We start from the raw sequence: 21611 nt of genomic DNA, 5'->3' as shown, positions 1-21611 counted from the left end.
AGTAGTATGTTTGAATCTACCCGCGTCATGTATGATTGTATAGCGGCACAAAATGTAAAATGTAGATGTAATGTTTAGTTTTAGCGCTCACTTTGTAAATATTTAGTTTTAAGTTATATAATCATAATCATTAATTATAAGTTTCTCATATAAGTGAATTGTATAAATTCTTTTGAGAAATAAAGATCATTAAACCCAAATATTAATGCTTAGAAACTTCTTAGAAAGGCATAATAGCCGCTTACAAAAAAAAATCGACGTTTTTGGAAATTTAACCCCTACAGGGGATGAATGAAAGTTTGTCGGGGTTCAAATTTTATTATAAGCTGGCAACTTGAAACTTTTCACAAAGGTTTTATTTAAAAAAAAAAACAAGAAAACTAATTTTAGCGTTATTAAAAATTCATCCCCCAAAGTGGTGAAAAGGGGGTTGAAAGTTTGTATGGAGATCAAACATTTTATTGAGCACGGGACTTGAATATTTGTATAAAGGTATATTATTAGTATAGAAGAAAAGTAATTTTAGCGATTTTAAAAATTCACCCCTTAAAGGGGTTGAAAGTTTTTATAGGGTTCAAATTTTATTTTAAGCTATAAAATAGAAACTTCATTATAAGGTATATCATTTAAAGAGTAGAAAAGTGATTTTAGCGTTTTAAAAATTCATACTCCAAGGTGGTGAAAAGGGGGTTGAAAGTTTGTATGGAGATCAAACATTTCTTTGAGTGCGGGACTTGAATCTTTGTTTAAAGGCATATTATTAGAATACAAGAAAAATTAATTTCAGCGTTTTTATAAATTCATCCCGTAAAGTGGTTAAAAAGGGGTTGAAAATTTGTAGGGGGTCCTAATTTTATGCTATGTAGAAAGATATTTAACTAAAAGGGAAGAAAACTTATTTCAGCCTATCTCCTAATAATATGCCTTTATTAAGATTCAAGTCTCGCACTCAAAAAAATGTTTGATCTCCATACAAACTTTCAACCCCCTTTTCACCACCTTAGGGGATGCATTTGTAAAAAAGCTGAAATTAATTTTCTTGTTTGTTAATATAATACCTTTTTGCTAAGTTTCAAGTCGTAAGTTTTAAGTAGCTTGTAATAAAATTTGAACCCCAAGACAAACTTTCATCCCCTTTTTAACCCCCCTAGGGGTAAAATTTCCAAAAACTTTCAAATTATTTGTAATGGATTCAAACGTTTAACCCCTTATTAACCATGTTAGGGGATGAATTTTTAAAAACGCTGAAATTACTTTTCTTGTATTCAAATAATATGCCCATATACAAAGCTTCAAGTCCCGCACTTGATAAAATTTTTGGTCTCCATACAAACTTTCAAACCCTTTTTCACCACCTTAGGGGATGAATTTTCAAAAACGCTGAAAATGATTTCTTTGTATTCTAATAATAAATGTGACATTTTCAACCAAAAGGGTACTTATTGCCGGTTGTTAATAAGGCGCTATTTCCATATAGCTTCTATTCGAAATCAACCTTATCGACAAGCGACAATGTGGTACCTTTTGGTTGAAAACGTCACATATCTTTTTACAAAGTTTCAAATTGCTAGCTTAAAATAAAACTTGAACCCCATACAAACTTTCATCCCCTTTTTAATCCCCTTAGGGGATGAACTTTGAAAAACCCCTTCTTAGTGGATACTAACGTTATAAAAACTACCTATTGTGAAAAAATCAGCTCTCTAGTTCCAACGGTTTGGGCTGGGCGTTGATTTAAGTGAGTCAGTCAGTCAGGACCTTTACGTTTATATATATAGATATATGGATTGCTGTTATAAATGATGTAAATACATACTAACATTATAAATGCGAAGTAACTCTGCCGGTCTGCTGTTACCTCGGGTTAGTTGAAGTTAACTTACGTAACGTAAGTAGGGGAAGGACATAGGTTCGTTTTTCCGATATCATCACTTAAGTGGGTTTAAAGGGGAGTGGAATTTACTAAGGAAGTGGTTAATATGGAAATACTATTTCTACGCAGACGAAGTGTCGGGCAGAAGCTAGTAATTTAATAAAAGCCTGAAGCGGAGTAAAACATAAGAAAACCAATTAAGTGTCATTATTAGATTAGAAGCATATGCATAATCGCTGGTAAAGCGTGGCGTTATACTTGACTACACTACCCGATCCGCAAACGGCAGGAATAACTTCAAAAAATACAAAAACTGCTATTCAGCTGTGCGCCATTAAGCAGAAGGGGGACTTTAGGGACACATCTTTTTACAATAGCCCCTAAAATGACCAGAAAAAAAAACTCTTACTACATACAATGGAGCTCATGATGCGAGGGTGGACGATCAATGATCAACCATTAAAAAAATGTCCTAAAATAATTGTAAATTTTCTGGAAAGAGATTTATGTAGTCAGTAGCTATTGTAGTGGAATGTTATCGTCCACTAAGCAGTGTCCGGTTGCAGATGCGATTCAGTAAAAAATGACCGCTTATTTCTTCCCCTGCAAATCCTGCAATGTGTTGCGCCGCCATACATATGCAATGATTTCTTTTTTTTTCGGTTTTAAGGAAACACAGTTTCAAAAAGCCAGTATTTCAAACGACCACTTTCATTTATTTACATGATTTCCTACAGGAAAAAGGTTTCATGTGACAATATTGATTTTATGTTATATGTAACTTCATAAATAACATAAAAAAGCCAGTAGCACTTTCAAAGCTTATCCTTATTCGAAAATAACATTCTCCTAAGATTTTTTTTTACTGCATTTACCCCTCCATGATACTTCAAACCGCTACTATTAATAAAATGAGAAATATTAAATTTATACACGTAAGGGCCACTTGCACCATTAGTGGATGGTGCAAGTTAATCCCGGGTTAGTGGGTTGGTGCAAGAGGCGCTAAGTAAGTTTTCCTAATTTCTCTTTTGTTTAAGTTAAAAGACTATTTAGTAAAACATTTTTATGAAATAAAAAAAAAGCATGATTTTTGCGTATGCAAGAGTTGTACCTATGCGTAAACAAACCCCTCTTGCATGTACCTATCACTTGTTTTGTAGGTGCAGTTTACAAGAAACGCATTGAATAGTTTACTTGACATTTGTTTTTGATAAATTTTCATAAAAAATAATTTACGAGGACAGGGTTAATGGCAAAAGTAAATAATGAGTAGAGTAGGTACCTATGCAAACCTTACGTTATTAATATTACTAAATAAAAACCGGTCAAACGCGAGTCGGACTCGCGCACGAAGGGTCCCGTACTATTACGCTAAAAACGGCAAAAAAATTACATTTGTTGTATGGGAGCCCCACTTAAATATTTATTTTATTCTGTTTTAAGTATTTGTTGCTATAGCGGCAACAGAAATACATCATCTGTGAAAATTTCAACTCTCTAGCTTACTTTACTCTTTGTCTCTAGCTATCACGGTTCATGAGGTACAGCTTGGTGACAGATGGACAGACGGACAGACAGCGGAGTCTTAGTAATATAGTCCCGTTTTATATATAGATATAAAGATATATATACCGTGTATCCAAACACTTCTACAATTGGAGGCTTTAGCTAAGTTTTTTACACATAAATAGGCAACTGTGTTAATTAAGTGCGGCACATTCCTATGAACATGAACGTAGCGCGCAGACAGAGCAGGCGCCCGCCCGAACTGACGAGGGTGTTGCGATGACATCTTGAGCAGCGCACATTTCATCAAACCTCGGTCTCCATGTGTTGCATACTGACCACATTCTTGTGATATCAGACGGAGCAGACCTGGGGGCCTAGCCAATATGACAATCATTGATAGAAAACGACAATCGAAACATAAATAATGTATGGAAATAGTCATGTGAATTTTCGTAGCATCTGTCATCCCGATACAATTTTACTTTTCGTTTTGCGTTTGTCGACGTAGAAATATCCACTGTTTATTGACCGAGCGAACGCGAGCCGCGAGCGAGAGCTCTACGTTTCAGCTTTGGGTTTTGGAATAATGCTTTCCGATAACGATCTTAGATATCTTGCAAATCTCATTTTTACGTCACATTTCTTACCCGACTCGTGAAATTTTCGCAGGTTCGATGCAGTTTTTTTTTTCATAATGACGGAGCCATGGGGGTTCGCCAAGTTCCACAGTGCCACTAGTTCTTATACTGCAATGTGCCATTCAATAAAACTAAAATAACTGCATGAGTAATTAAGATTTTTTTTCTTTAGAGATAGTATGACACTATTTCATCAAGTCTCGTAGCTTAGATTAATTAGATTACATGCAAAGTTACCATTCAAAGAATCAAATGAATGTGCAAATCCGCAGGTAATGTTACATGGTGGGATTTCTTAGTCCTTGAACATTATCTGTTCATTAAGCTGAGTCGAGCTTGTGGACCGTGGATTCCGTCCCTACCATCTCATTTCTTTAGTTTTTTTTTGTTTCTTAGACCGACTAACGTTTGACTGGTTTTTATTAATTGGCACTAAATATTACCGTAGGTAGGTACATTTAATCTGTATTATACCTCTACTCAAAATAATCAACGAGGAAGTTACTACGGTTTTCTCGTATTTAAAATAGGTACCTACATCCTCCTGTTTGGAAGTCAATTAAAATGTAGCATGTGTGTCGCCTGAGTCATAATAACGAATAATTTGACACCTCATTCATCGAACTCGTCGCAGTTGATTGGACGCTCCTTTGGAACACGCCTCACAAACACAACTACAAACTGTTAGACCAATAAAAGTCTGCAACTATTTTGATACCACACGCAGTGCAAGTGTTATTTAGACGTCATAATTTCATAGAAGGTTGACGTTTAAAAGAACACTTGCACTGCGTGTGCTATCAAAATTGTTGCAGACTTTTCTTGATCTAACTTAATAGTGGATATCTGTATCGAATTACTACAATTTTCCAAATAAGTAGGTGTTCTATTTTTATTTTTTGTCACAGTTATAGAGCTTAGAAGTTGGATTACGTTAAAAAATTAAAAAAGACTAGGCTGTACCCTTCGCTCTCCACTCCTCATACATGCCAACTCGTATCAAATCAAACGAACTTCATTGTAAATCGATAAATACTGATTATTAATGGAATACTATATTAAAAAAACTCTTCCATAACATGTAAAAAAAAAACTTTGGGCTGAAGTAAATAAATAAATAATTCAATTTATTAAATATACTTAATTTGATTTATTAAAGAACGTTCTAATAAACTGTGGCTCTTGCACAATCAGTTAATAACAGACCAGATCTAAATTTAAATAATGGCAATGCAAGTGCCTTAACACTTGCCAGTGCCGCTGCACGCTTTTTATACGCTTTTTTGTCGGGACTGGACTTAAAAAAATCTGTAGGTAGGCAAGAATCACGTGCGGTATGCGGATGTCACGAGAATGGTTTAAAAATCCCTTAAATGTATCTTTATAACTATTTATTGACGATGTGTTACCTAAATATTTAAAAGCGCGATGAGTAATTAATTAAATTGGTTTTTAACTTAAGCAACTGGAAATACGTAGGTTATGTAAACAGTAGGTACTTCTACTTTTATGTAGCCCATAATAATCTTTTATCTACTCCAGCACTCTTATTTGTAGATTGACTGGCAGTGAGATTGAAATTAACTTCATAAGAAGCGCGGCGCGCGGGGCCTCGGCGCAGTGTTCTTGGGTGAATCAACTTTTATGCGTTCCGTACAGTCCCTGATCGATAATACAAAGGGTCTAGCAGGCTAAGCGAACAAGAAGTGCCCCCAACGACGGATTTGGTCAATCTTTCAGGTGGTGTACTGGCAGGACCTAAGAACACTACGCTTAATATCAGTCCTCGATCTTCTTTTGTTTTCGAGTTATTCAGGATAATGTAAAATAATCAGCGTATCATTGAAAGTGTCAATTTTGTAAACTGTTCAAGTTAGATGAACTAAACATAATTATATTTGACAATAATAAAATAGACTACAAAATGAATTCATTATAAAAAAAAATCTTTTAATTTTTTTTTTACTTTTCGCTTAGGGTACACCTACAAAAAATATATGCATGAGTAGCCACTAATACCCACTACATGCACATATAAAATATTTGCATAAATCTTCGTGCGTCATGTCAAAAAAAACATTATCGAACAAGCATAGTTACTAGCATATATAAATAAAGTACCAGTGCAATGTGAAGTTAAGTTAGTATGTAGGTATACACTCTCTTCTAATAAACCTATTTATAATGCATCGACGATGACATTGATAACATTTGACAAATAATATTATCTGCATTTGTTTTTTGCATTTAAATCAGCCTCTTGCCCAGTTTTTATGCATTTTTTCTTCTCATCCATATTTTTAATGTTTTTTCACAAGACTGACACTTAATGTTATCCATTTTCCTACACAAAATGCAAAAAACAAATGCAGATAATATTATGTGTCAAATATTATCAATGTTGACATGTCATCGTCGATGCATTATAAATAGGTATATTGGAAGAGATTATATACCTACACACTAACTTATCTTCACACTGCACTGGTACTTTATTTATATATGCTAGTAACTATACTTGTTCGATAATGTTTTTCTGACATGACGCACGAAGATTTATGCAAATATTTTTATATGTGTATGAAGTGGGTATTAGTAGCTACTCATGCATATTTTTTTAATGAGATTATTTTGCCGAAGTCAAACACATGGCAAGTATAAAACAATCTGGACAAAAAAGTTTCGCATCGCTTACAAAGTAGGTCGTTTAGCATTTTTGCTGGTTTTTTGGGATTCCTTCAGGCCCGTTGCGAGTTCGCTCTACCAGGAAATGATGTTCTGGAATGAGGATATATTCTCGTTAATTTGCGCCATAAATCATCGGAAATGTACAGTTTTTGGCGGGTCGCTGCGGTTCGAGGGCGTCGATTGGACCTTTTTGTCGCTACATTTTTGAAAACGGAACATATCAAATTTCAAACGCGACGTACATTTTTGTTGTTAACTAAGGAACGGTTGTTAACAATGCGGTCTGATGGAGTTTAAAAATGCTTACTTACGTTTAGTTAGCGAAGTCTTTTTATTTTACGGTGTACCTATAGGTACACGATTTATATTTGACGAGTAGGTAAACATTTATGTAGTACCTAATTATAATTACATTAACTCATAATAGTAATTGCATGAGCTCTTTATGGTGTATGGTGTACGTACTAAGGTATTTTTAAGGTATTAAGGGTAAGCCCTTGTTTATAATATAATATAATTATAGTAAATTTATTTAAATTTAAATTGATCGTGTAACTTAATAAACTAAATTAAAATAGCAAGAGTCTTGCTATTGGCTTACAATCAGCAATAATTTAAGATTGCATCTTAAGGTGTCATATTCAGGATGTATGTATGCCTACTACATAAAAATGCGTTATTTAATAAAATACAGAAAATTATTTACAAGATAAATTAAAAACATTAAAAACCTAAAGTTGCATGGGGCATCGTCCCCAGGACGCTTGCTGCGTTTCCCCGCTGGATTGCCAGACTTAGAAAAGTAAGCGCCGGAAGCTCCGGCCCGGACACGGCCCGGTCTAACGTGAGTCATCCTTTACTTGGCATTACTATTACTACGCATACAATTATGCAGCAGAAGATTATTTAGCAGAAGATTACTTTTGCCGACTTTCGTTTGGTATAATTTTATGCACCATAATCATCCTGCAGCATACTCTTATTATGGCATAATGATTTTTTTTTTGAAATTGGGTTGTTAAGTAAGAACTGCGACCCTAACAAAATTGAACCTGTGCCAGACAACAAGGTTATGTTAGGTTGGAAGTGTTGGAACTGCGGCCTCCCATAAAAAACGAACGGCTACCAGAAAAGTAGGTTAAGTTAGGTTAGAAGTGCGACAGGGTGTCCTCTCAACGAGGGAGAGTTCACCTGAGTGTTCGGGCGCGTGAGGGCACTGCGGTCTCGTAACTGTCTAGGCAGAGGTCCTATGATGACGGCCGAGGGGGTTGCCACTGCTGGCCGGCGCCGGCGTGGTGGCCACGAGGATGCCCACCTCTATAACAAATCGCTAAGGCAACCTGAGGGGGGTGGAACCCGGGGTTTTTCCATCTCCTCCCGGCGTGGAGGTTGTCATGAGGGACTAGTGTGAGCTTCCGGCGCTTACTTTTCTAAGTCTGGCAATCCAGCGGGGAAACGCAGCAAGCGTCCTGGGGACGATGCCCCATGCAACTTTAGGTTTTTAATGTTTTTAATTTATCATGTAAATAATTCTCTGTATTTTATTAAATAGCGCACACTACCTTTGAGAGGGGGAGCTTTGGCTCCAGGGCCTTCGGGTCCAAGGAGGGGACAGCTTCGGCTGTCGGCAGCAGGCGGTGTTCGTGGAATGCTCTGCGATCCCGTGTGCACCGCCACCATTGCTGCGAGACGGGCATACCGTGGAGGGTTTAGTCGGTATTTGGCCCCCTGGCCACGAGTCCGACATATCCGTCCTAGTTCCCCGGCTAGGCGGAATGCCTAAATGCCACGTTAAAAAAAAAGAGGTTAGAAGTGCGATCTCCTACAAAAACGAATGGCTACCAGAAATGTAGGTTAGGTTAGAACTGCGACTTCATACAAAAACGAACGGCTGCTAGAAAAGTAGGTTAAGTTAGGTTAGAACTACGACCTCCTACAAAAACGAACGGCTACAAGAAAAGTAGGTAAGGCTAGAACTGCGACATCCTACAAAAACTAACTAGAATGGCGACCTCTCAAAAATGCAAAACATGGTATATCCCATGTATGTGTCACACGTCACACAACAATGCAAGTAATTAAAGTCATTCATCAGATCAACTTGATAACTTTATGCCATCTAAATATTATGCAATACCTTCATTTATCTGCGAAATCAGTATTCGTTTAAAAGACTATTATGAACATCAACAGTATGCCAAATATGATTCTGGATTATAAAACTGCGAAGTGATTGCATTTTCGTTTTCTGTCAAGGAACATTACGAGTATGCAATACAAAAATAAGCCCAAAAACTTTCTGCAACACATTAGTAGTAGTGTAGTATAATATGTTTAAATTTAATATTCACAATACCTGTATAAAGCTACAAAAATAACAGAAGTGTTTCTGCTAAATATTATTCATAGCATGAAAAAGTAATGTTTTAAAAGGCACGTATAATATTATAATATTATGATTGTTTTGGGAATATGCCAAGCGTTTCCCGATTTCGTGACTTATTCGACCCCGGGGAGCACCGCCGCAACCTAGCGCTCCACTCCGGAACTTCGACGTTTGCTAAAGTGCTCATAAAAAGATTTCGTTTTTCAGAACAATGTAGTAACTAAACTAGAATGACAAGCACGACACTTATGACATCTGTAACTAAATTAAAACGTTGACACACATTAAATATGAGCTGTCACTAGAGCTAATTTCAAACAAGTGTGTGTAAAGTAAGTTTTTTCAATCATATTAGATTATACATTATGTTACTAACGGCTGCGAGAGCCAATGTAAGTAGTAAGGTTGTTTCCGGTTATTGTTAGTTGTCTGTTTTTAATTATAGTCGTCTAATGCCTAGCCTGAAGCTAGCTCCTGGTACTAATTTTAGTTCGGTTAAGTAATTTGTTGCCTCACACACACATCATGCTCCTAGATTATTAAATTATTATACTAAATTGAGTACCTACTTACTTACCTAGGCTAGATAAAAGATGTGCACATAAATATATAAATAAATATAATAGGACATTCTTACACAGATTGACTAAGTCCCACGGTAAGCACCGTGGGACTTAGTTAATCAAGGAGGCTTGTGTTATGGGTACTCAAGACAACGATATATATATAATATATGTACTTAAAAATACATACACAACACCCATGACTCAGGAACAAATATCTGTGCTCATTACACAAATAAATGCCCTTACCGGGATTCGAACCCAGGACCATCGGCTTCACAGGCAGGGTCACCCACTAGGCAAGACCGGTCGTCAAAAATACATTACATAAATTATTATGTACATTATAAGTACGTACGTATTAATTTCATTAGGAAATTGCGAAGTTGATTGATGAAGAGGCATGGTCTTCAGGAAATGCCTATCGGTTCATAGTTCACGTCCCGTGGGAGCCTCCTCATTAGCTCGGCTGGAAGCCACCTGCGCCCGCACGTGGACGTCCTACTTGAAACTTTTTGCCGCCAACGGACAGGATTTCACACTTTCGAGAACATTATCTACTCGATTGTTCACACTTTTAGGAGTTGTACGGAAAGGTCGTCTACGCGTCGAACCCAACAACGAACTATCAATCCTAAATGGAGGCAACATAAAGACAAAATTGTGGGCTTTAGTTTATAACAGTAACTTTAAATGTCTTGCCCAGGGGTAATAGAGCTACGAAAGTAATCTAGTTAATTGAATAAATATTAGTGAGCAATCCGTTATGTGAGTTTCCACCCTTAACTCTTATTTTATTTTGTCTGATGTTCGACAATATCTATAATACCCATGCCTATACCTATCTACCTACCTAAGTATGTATTGGTAAATACCTGTAGGTATATTAAAGTACGCTAGATAGCTACCCACTTGTAACTAAACTAGCGCATTCCTATACATTTTGGGAAGTTCTTCTGCCTTCCTCGCGTTATCCCGGCATTTTACCACGGCTCATGGGACCCTGGCCCTGGTCCGCTTGACAACTAATCCCAACAATTGACGTAGGCACTAGTTTTTACGAAAGCGACTGCCATCTGACTTTCCAACCCAGAGGGGAAACTAGGCCTTAATAGGATTAGGCCGATTGCCTCACGATGTTTTCCTTTACCGAAAAGCGACTGGTAAATATCAAATGATATTTCGTACATAAGTTCCGAGAAACTGATTGGTACGAGCCGGGGCTTGAACCCGCGATCTCCAGATTGAAAGTCGCATGCTCTTACCGCTAGGCCACCAGCGCTTTTTTTAATTGAAAGTATCTACACAATGAATTAGTGAAATGTGAATGGTTTAATGCATCTGCCTGTCAATGCTTCTGTCGGTTAATGTGTGTTTTTTTGCACGACGTTTAGAAATGTTTTAGAAAGGGTTTTTGCATAACGTTGTATTGTGTCCTGCTCTGCAATGTGTAGGTAGGTTAAAGTGGTAGGTAGAGCATTTCTCGACAATGATATGAAAAATATTTTACGGTATGATACTATTAGGAGATTGGATTTGCGATATGTAATAGGCTAAATGACAAATTTTTATTAATGGTATCAATCGATCAGGTTTATTTTTAGGATTGCTGCCTTTCAATTACTGCCTGGCTAGCATATGATTGGCGCGACAGTATCTCGCGGCGAGATAGACTACCCGTCCCTCTTTAATTAACATAGTTAGAAAAAGACGGGTAGTCTATCTCGCCGCGAGATACTGTCGCGCCAATCATGTGCTAGGCCTCCTGTTATCATTGTTTGTTGGTTTTTTGACTTTTTTGCTGTTACGATAGTAGAATTGTGAAACATTGTTTGTAATTTACATTTTAGTTGAAAATATGAGTAATTTGTTTCTGTATTTGTTCAAATTTATTTTTTATTGCATTATTTTAATATCTATAGTCGTTAGATATTTTACAGGTAGCACTAGTAGCAATGCAGGTCATTTCTCTACGGCTTCTGAACCCATCTTAGAGTACTTATGATATATGTGTACATAAAGTAGTACTGCAACTGTACATAATTAGGCCTTAAAACACGCTTACACTCGTTTCATAAAACCACGCTTGTATCATGTCTCATTATGTATCAGTTGCATAAACTTTATTTTCTATTAAAACAATAAAGTGAGGTAAAAACATAATGACCTAAACTAAAAAACTTACAAATAAAAAATCTGACCTAGGTCTCGGTCGTGTGGTAGGGTGCCCAGAAGGCTGGCCGCATTTCCGCGCTGTATAGCTATGCTGATGCGCTGCGCGAAATAGTGACCAGCCCTCTGGTCACCGGAAGCCTCAATAAGACGCGCCGATATCTCCTTGTGGAGTCGGCGCGCACTTGGCCCCCACGGCCCCAGGGTTTCAACCCCAAACGCCGCAAACAAGTAGCTACTGCCAAGGGCAGCATACTTGCGACGTTTGAGGTTTTCGGCTGAAGATGCAGCCGCACCATCATCAACTTTGGTGCCCGGAATGTAGGACGGCGCCAGGGTGTCTACACAAGTAGCATCCCAGACAAGGGGCCGACCCATACTCCAAGGCACCAAAGTCATTCCGTCGGGCCTCTTGCCGTCGTCCCTGGTCAGACCATTGGGCTCGAGGACTGCCGGCACCTTGGCACTAACAAGGGCCCTTCGTATGACATCGTTGATGCTGGCATGCCGAGAGATTCTCCCAGCACTTCGACTGCATGAGAGGCCATGGTGACCGAGACCATCCACCGTGACTCCACATTGGCAACGTTGAGGTACATTGGTTGCATAAACTACTATTGTAACATTTCCGCTGAATTGTAAAACATGCTGTGTACACTTGTTTTGGATCTCGTGCTAGTTCTTAAGCTATAATGTGAAATGTATATTTCTGTTTAGTCAAAGATAGATATAACTCCGTAATAGATGGATACAGTCTAAGGAAAAAACGTGCCTCGAAAATCACGTAAATTTGATTCTCGATCAGATGGCGCCACTGCCTTTGGCCTACTCTCGTATAGAGGGCGTTGACGGTTTCGTTTGTTATTTAACCATTTTAACGCATATCAGTAAAAGAGCATGGGTCAAAATCATATAACAATAATTAATGCAAATAAAAAAAATCATTTATCCATATTTTTATCTATATTTCTGGTTCTATTTTTTCTTTAAATATTTCTTTGTAGTTTTACATGTATGTAAAATGTATAATTTTGGTGCAATAAAGAATATTTACTTACTTACTTACTTTAAATATATTTTATCGTACTTTTATACATCTTCATTTTTAGTTTTAAAGTGTGTCGATAGATGGCAGTGAATTTACTGTGGTTACGAAATTTACTATGACAGTATCGCTCTATCCTATTATATCCTCTTTGTGTTTAGTGTACCTAGTAAAGTAAAATAAAATATAAATAAAATTTAGAACCCAATAAATGCGCTCAATACTTTAGGCGAAAAGTACTTTACTCAGTTTCTCGCTGACATGTTTGGAAATATTGGTCGATTTGGAGCTCGGTCTTCGGCATTCACGGCTTTGTCTCTTAGTCAGTTATCTTATTGGACTTCGAAATTCGAAGTTCGAACTGTAGAAAGCATAAATTTTAGAACTGGACTGGAGAGTACCTAGAAAGAAAAACAACCATATGCCGAATTTGAAACCAACGCTGCTAAAGTCACGGATATAACTAGGTATTTTCAAATATTTTTTTTTTAAATTTAATTCTAAATTAAACCATATAATTCCGGCTAATTTTACTATGATTTTAATGAAAAACCCGATAAGTTCCGATTCCCAGTCGACAGTAAATCTGAAATAAAACAGGACCACAAAAGTTTAATAATCTTTGTTACTCTCAACAATATAGGTTAATAATATTAGCCATATAATACACATTCATGATGTGATCACTTCAGCACACATTTGTAGACCTCTAAACTTTCAGTCGATTTTCTCAAAATGTTTTCTTTTTTAGTTATCTGGTTTGACCTCCCAGCCCTCGATATACATATAAAGTAATAATACTTAATTGTTCTTTAATTTATTTATTTACATTATGTTACTTAATCTCTATTTAAAAATGTAATCTCTTGATTCTTATACGAAGCGTCGCATCTTACACGAAGTTACAATAAACAATATAAAAGTATGTAGTTTGCTCCACATTTATTCACAAAAAATGCACCTCTTTCCCGAGCAGGTAATTTTTTTTCGCATAGAAAGAATTAAGTCACACGGACTTGGGGGTCGGTGAAAGTTTTGTACAAAAATTGTTACCGAACAAATACTTCGTAAGATCTTTTTTATATTTACCAATCTGGCAACTAATCTTCTGGACCTTTCTCCGAATCATCCATAGGGTGAAGAATACCACAAAAGGGTTTCGGATTTCACAAACAGTTGTGATTTTTTTATGTAAGTATATGCCGAATAGGTTGATTGTAGATTGGACATGGACTGATTAGCGATTGTGAGTTGTGAGATTCGAGATTACGAATGTATGAATTAGATTATATTTTCTATTAGTAGGAGCAATGAAATTAGATTTATTCAAAGTATTAATACCCAGCATGCTGGTAATCGTTTTAATATCTTCATTTGGTCCTAAATGCGTGTAATCCGAGTTTGCTCTATCCCAGGAAGTGTGCATAAATTTTTGCTTGCAGATCGGAAACGGTAAGCCCGACGGAAAATTTGTTCTAATCATAATAAAAATTGACCTGAGATCCAAAAAGGTACCTTAATATGAATTCGTAGTCTAAATTGTAAAAAATAGACGCCACTTTAAATTTCTGTTTTTTGGTAAAATCAAGTTAATAATCCGAAAACGCCGGCTGCTGGTAGTGCCATTATAATTGATGGTGGGTTCCTTCTACATCGAGTGGTTAGTGGTTTGGCCACTGACTTAGATGTACTACGTACTAAGTAGACAGGCGATCGAGAACGAATTCTGTTCGCGAGGTGTCCGCCATTTTCTACGTTTGACGTCTGTCACTAAGCTAAAGAATTAGCCCAGCTCAGCGCAGCTAGCCAGAGGCGAAACTGTTATCACAACTGTTCTTATTCTGCCTAAATATATAATATACGCATTGTAAATAATCGTGATTGATTGTTATTTACTTATTTTCAACTGTGACGGAAAATGTTTACGTATGTAACACGGGCGATATAAAAATGATATTAAAAATAATCATAAAACCCTTTCTTTGACTCTCGTAACAATTTTGATCTAATCACGCTTGTTAGGTACTATAAAAGAACTTTTCAGAAACTCCGCTCTCTGAACCTATGGCACTTTATCAATCTACTATGCCCTCGAATTGCAGGTTTTTTTCTTCTTATTACCTACCTAATTCGGGGCTACAATAATAAATTTAGCATTTAAGGGTAAACTATAAAATTCGGGATATGTGCTGCCATGGAGGCGCAGGCCCGGCTCGCACTTGTTCAGTTTCAGTTAAATTCGTGATGTGTGCTGCCATGGAGGCGCAGGCCCGGCTCGCACTTGTTCAGTTTCATTTAAATTCGTGATGTGTGCTGCCATGGAGGCGCAGGCCCGGCTCGCACTTGTTCAGTTTCAGTTAAATTCGTGATGTGTGCTGCCATGGAGGCGCAGGCCCGGCTCGCACTTGTTCAGTTTTTTAATGAATTACTTATTTAAGTATTTACGTGGCTCAAAACTTACGTGGTATATTTGTATGTAAATATCCTGAATCAATAAATATTATTGTTTCATTCGGTTGTCATATCTCGGCCTACTCTAATTCTGGTTAGGAGTGCAATTAAATCGATTTTTATTGAACAGATTTTTGATTTTTAAATTTCAGTTTGAGTTGTTATGGTGTTATTGTTTAAATGTCAGGATGGTAAGTACAGAACGAACAAATAGAAAGACGTGTTTATTTTATTAATGTATTTGTATATTTTTTCGCGGCGTGCACTCTGTGACAGCAAAATGCAGCTCTGTCTGACAAGAAAATGATTGCGTGTGACGCTTTGATATTTGATGGACACTCACCTTTAGCAGCCCTTTGTACTTGGCCTGTACCTGTGGGCCCGGCCCTGGGCACGAGCGCCTTTTCGGCGCATACAATATGTATCACAATAATTTGCTTGTCAGTTATGCGATAAGTGGATGGACAAAAAAAACGTAACCCTCTTTGGCCGTTGGGTAAGAACGTGGTATGTGTAAGTATTTATTCTTACAAATTATGAATAATATAGATGTTGCGTTGGTGGAATTCATATTTTGACAATTTTTTGACTTTTTAATATTTTTCATACTCGATGGGTACGCTGATCGACGTAGTTGTTGATGATATTGGGAGATTAGACGTTTTTAGGTCATAATAACTTATAAATTATATGGAGATGATGGCACTTGTCACCCTACCCATCGAGTTTGGAAAAATAAAATATTAAGTAGGTACCTACAACATTAATTTCAAATAATACGCAGTACTTAATACATTATATTTAATACATTACACTTTATTGGCTATAACGTAAAATATTTTAAGTAATTAATCTAAAGTCACATCTTATTTTATTGCTTAATTAATAAATTAGGGCTATAAATGCAGTTAAATGTCACGATAATCTCATAATCTTAATAATATATGAACTAAATACGACTAAACTGTCATCCACAAAGCTAAATTAGCTCAAGTTTTGTGTACGAGACCTACTTAATAGTTTGCTACACGTTTACTATAATCCAAAGAGTTATTGATAGTGGAAGAGGTGTAAAGTGTCAGAAAAAATCGTGCCGCCGGGTCTGATAGCCGAACTAAAAGGCGCGATTTTTTTTAGATTTTACACCTTTTTTGCTATAAATCAATCTTAGCTAGAATCAGACCAAGCTAACTCAGCTTAAGTACGGAAGCGTCACCATAAACGTTAAATGTCTATGAACATAATTATTACGTTATTAATGTTATTATCAACGCTTACTTCACACTTTGCACGGTGGAAGTCTGTACTGTACAGAGTTCGCTTGGACGGACGGACTGTTGTAAACTAATAAAATCACCATCAAACATATTTATTAATTTACTTATTATTATAACTAATAACTCATCTTAAAACTAAATATATAATAAATGTACATGTATAACTTTAGTCTTTCTAAGTTACAGTATTTAAGTTATCGCACAATTTTTGACCTACAATAATAATTAGGGAATTTTGAGTACATACCATAGGTTTGTAAAATAATTTTACAGTACATATGGTGCTACTTTCTCGCACTAGTGCGTAAAAGAACTATTTTCGTGCATATGTCGAAAGTTTAAAGAGCCATATGTACTGTAAAACGTTGTACGATACACGTGCGAATAGGTAATTCGCAACTCGTGTCGATTTAAAACACTCCCTGCGGTCGTGTTTTAATTTATCGCCACTCGTTTCGAATTTCCTCTTTTCCGCACTTGTATCGTAAATAACTATTATATATAAAAATATCTCCCTGATAATTAGGTGAAAACCATAACGATGGTAGTTGCTTAGCGCATGGAATAGGTAATAGTAAAAAAAATATACATACCTATAATATATGTACTCGTTTAGACATAGTACCTACAGAAGAGACACGTAAATGTTTACGAACCAGGAATACAAAATGCCTTATGCACGTTCGTCCTATCTAATTCATCCCATTTATTGTTAGCAATACCGATATACACATCACATAATTAGAGTCAAACCAAGAAAAGTCTGCATATTGTGACAGCACACGCAGTGCAAGTGTTATTTTAAACGTCAAACTTTTATGAAATTATGACGTATAAATAACAATGGCAATGGCACTGCGTGTGCTTTCAAAATCTCTGCAGGTTTTTCTTGATCTAACTAACGGGTCTAACGCGATTAAATTTCATTATTTTTACCTTTTTTCCGACGTTTCAGCCAGGTCTAGCTGTGGTCACGGAAGACGGACGTCCCACTAAAATGACAATGGAGATATTGGTAAACAACACTAAACTACCTGACATCACTTTATATAAGTGTTCGGGGTAGACAAATAAATTTTTTATCCGTTTTTATTATGTTTATTGTCCTGGGCACGACACGCAACAGTCGCAACACTAACAATATCCGTACACTGGTCCGAAGATAGCTTTGGTTTCAACATCTAAATCAGTGGTCCCCAAGTTGATTCGTCTGGTCAATATACGCACTTCTACAACTGCATTCTATCTTGTAGACACCGGGATTCTGGTACGGAATGACATCCTTTGGACTTGCTACTTTAGATAACGGCGTGTATACAGACTTAATAAAGAATTTCTTGAGTACTGATCCAACTTTGTCCATTACCCGTTACCCCTTTCACATACAAAACTGAAAAATAATGCCTGATTCGTAAAATAATGAAATTTAATCGCGTTAGACCCGTTAGTAACAATAATTAAGTATGTACCGTAAAATGGGGTGAGTAGGAGCAAAGCTGACATTCAAACCTTGATAATATTTTATTTTTACATATGCAAACTGAATGGTGTATATAATAAGTGTTCCGGACGTTTGTATTTTATTTTGGGTAGTTCCATTTCATAACTTTGACGATAAACAGGAAAAACCACCTCACCCTCGTAATTGGATTGATATGGGTTTTCAAACAAAGGTGATTTTGGAAGATTGTTGGATCGATTTTTTTATTATTATGAGTATTACTATAGCTCCATTTGTAATTGGAATACATTATTTTTGTAGCAGTAGCCCTAAAAATCCATCTCACCCCCCTTTCAAACCTTATCTCCCCATTCATAACCCAGCTCTCCCCGCGAACCCTACTCACCCCATTTTACGGTACGCTAGTTTAAAGTGTTATATCACGTTTGCTTTTTTACCCGACACCGCCGTCCAAATTTATTTTCTCTTCTTCATTTTTTTTCTTTCTACTCATTTGACCTTTTTTTGCATTTTTTTATTACAACAATTAGCGCTAATGAGGTTTGAACTCACGACCTTATGTCGAATCAAGGGTTTAAAAGAATGCTATCACGAGACTGGAGAATCAGCAGCAGTTTGTCAGCATTACATGTAGAGATCAAAGTCGAATCCGTTGCCGTTGCTGAGATAGTCGTAGAGGTAGAGTGCCATCTCGTCGAGCGCGTCGAAGCGTGGGTCGGGCAGCGGTTCGTCGCGGGCCCGCGCCGCGCGTGCAGAGCGCGACAGCGACCTGTCACAACAACCATTTAGTGACAAACGGTTATATAATAGTATGTGTATGTGGTATTTCCTATAAAAAGGTACCTTATTGTCGATGGCGCTTACGCCATTATAAACGATGCTCCGATATAAATACAATGCCGCGTAAATATCCGATGTAAATACTCTGTGCGGCGTAAGCGCCATCGACAATAAGGTCCTTTTTCATAGAAAATGCCCCATATAGTAGTACTTACCCACCTATAATAAGGATATGGCCGTAAATATTTAAAAATTACAGACCTTCCGAACCTTCTTGGTTCGTATGATTTAGTGATAACCTTTTTATTGTTTCATATGATTTAGTGACATTAATACAAATCCATAACTTCCTAGGAAATAAAATGGGTTATTACTCCTGCTAAACTTACGCTTTAGGGCATTTTTTTCTGTAGTGATGCACTGGATTTTTTTTAGGATATGTAAATTTAATGTTATTTGTGACCAGAATCATGAGCTGATTCCATGCTCCTGGGAAAGAAACAATGTCCCAAAATTTTCATACATTTTACGTACTTTCCATTTTGTTACTGCCGTACTAGGCCGTGCAGTGTTTGAAAAATGGTAACAGAATGGAAAAATGAAACGAAACGCTTTTTTCCTTCTAGTAGGAACGAAGGAGCTCGTGATTCTGAGTAGGAAAAACATTAAATTTACCTATTTTGGAAAAAAAGTCCAGTGCATCACTACAGAAAAAAATGCCCTATAAGAGCAAGTGTGAATCATTGTCAACCTCCAACGCAAAATGGTGTCTAAGGTTCCGTGTGGTTCCCAATGTAATTAGTAAAAATAACAGAATACAATTTTGTTACTTTTGTCAAAATAGTGATCACAGTAGAGAAGATGTAACTATAAGGTCTAAGAAGAAATCATTCTTAGGGGTTTGTCAAATAAAAGCCGAATTAGATATAGCTCTACGTCTCCGTAAGTCCGTAATTCTGGCGGTCAAAAGTTGACAGTTCAGTTACTATAAAACTTATGTAGCGCCCGCACCATATCGCATCATCTAATTTGGCTGTCAAACTCGCCATTTTTTGACATAATACCTGTATCACAACTAGTAACTGTTTGCTTTAGTGTCAGGACTTTGCTGTTAAACGCTTTCCTAATGTCTGAGGAGCTACTGACCTAAAATCGGTGTCGGTGTCTAGCTCATCCTCGCTAGTGAAACGTTCCCGAATATCCTTCATGATGCACGCCTCCAACTTCTTGTGCTGCAAACAATCATCATTTAAAACATTAAGTACCTAATAGACTATGCACGCACGTAGTGCATTAGTAATAGGTATATTAGGAATACAAAACTAACTTCCTTTTGCACCTCTAAATAGAATAATTCGTTAAGGAAAGGACACCGCCTTCAAAAAACCAACCCACTGAAAAGCACAAACTATTTTTTATATAATTACCCCACCCCTATCCTTGTCCAGTCCCTATCCCGTCGTAAAGCAAATGTCTGCAAATTTTGGCAGCAAATAATGTTTTTGTTAGTTTGGCACCGCCTTCAAAAACTAAGTCATTACTCATACTCATACTTTATTGGTAATATAAATTACATGTCAAGATTTACATATGTACATTTCGGAAATATAAATGGATGAAATCAATTATTATTATTATTATAGCATTATTACAGCATTATTACTTAATTATTATTATTAACGTCATTTAGTTTTGTTACATAATTAACTTATTTATACATATTTTGAGGTCAGATATTCTTCGACACTATAAAACGGCCGCTCAATAAGCCAAGATGGTTACCCGGTTACCCGGATGGTTAATTTCTTTGAACTTTTTTTACTTTTTAATAGTCGTTTTTTTTAGTTTTCGATTTATTACATTTTATTTTTTACTTTTTAGTGATACTTGTTTTTTTGTTTCAATTTTTTATCATCTTTTTTATTTATTCATTTATTTTATTTTACTTTGTAGTGATTTATTTTAAATTTTTAGATTTTGGGCTAAAATATTAGTTTGTTTACAGTTAAGTTCTCCATTTAGTTTTGGGCTAGTAGGTACTAGAGTGTAGGCGATGGCCAACCTCGATAATTATTCGTGACGTAACTTTGACGTTTCGATGCTAAACGATTTGTAAATGTAGTTAGGTATACGTATTATGTTTCGTTCTATTGTAACTAAGATTTAGTTTACCTAGACACTCCCACTCCCAGTCCCACTCCCATTCCCAGTCCTAGGCGGTCCCAGGCTCAGTCCGACTCCGACTCTCACTCCCACTCGCACTCCCACTCCCACTCCCACTCCCACTCCCACTCCCACTTCCATTCCCACTCCCTCTCCCACTATTTCTCCTACTACCACTATTTCATCTAAACACTAAATTTCATCTAACTCGGTTTTAGCAAATAAAAGATGATAATTGATAGGTATACCGATAGCAGCGCCACTTACCGGGTCCAATTGGTTTTTCAAACCACCCCTGTATACTTAAACCTCAAGAATGTAACAAACTTTTCTGAAAACCGCATCAAAATCGGATCAGCCAAACGCGAGATAATCGCGAACAAACATACATACATATACAGAAACATACGGGTCAAACTGAGAACCTTCTTCATTTAAGGCGGTTTAAAAAAGTTGATCAATCCACCTGCAACATAGGCACACAACGACGAGTCGGTTAACCAAAACAGTAGATGCCTGTTTCCCCAAACCTGAGTTCCACTAGGTACAGTCCGGGTTCAGCATCAGCTCTATCTTGGGTACTGCTCTCCCAAGTGCTCAT

At 36.8% G+C, this 21611-nt stretch overlaps 1 protein-coding gene and 1 long non-coding RNA gene across 2 annotated transcripts in view; one reads left to right on the top strand and one right to left on the bottom strand.

The window, feature by feature from the left end:
* LOC134754984 (uncharacterized) overlaps positions 1 to 21611 on the top strand; it is a 261683-nt gene that overhangs the window by 117978 nt on the left and 122094 nt on the right. The gene's annotated exons all lie outside the window — the stretch shown is intronic.
* LOC134754894 (uncharacterized) overlaps positions 17826 to 21611 on the bottom strand; it is a 38776-nt gene continuing 34990 nt past the window's right edge. Inside the window, exons 7-8 of the mRNA XM_063691358.1 lie at positions 19994 to 20079; positions 17826 to 18836 (exon numbers count right to left, since the gene is read on the bottom strand). Coding sequence (XP_063547428.1) covers positions 18692 to 18836; positions 19994 to 20079 — 231 coding nt within the window. The 3' untranslated portion in view covers positions 17826 to 18691. The remainder of the gene's footprint in view (positions 18837 to 19993; positions 20080 to 21611) is intronic.

Source organism: Cydia strobilella, chromosome Z (assembly GCF_947568885.1).
Source record: "Cydia strobilella chromosome Z, ilCydStro3.1, whole genome shotgun sequence".
NCBI classification, from domain to species: domain Eukaryota; kingdom Metazoa; phylum Arthropoda; class Insecta; order Lepidoptera; family Tortricidae; genus Cydia; species Cydia strobilella.
Note: the sequence above shows the minus strand (reverse complement) of the source record. Positions and strands in the feature narration are given on the sequence as shown.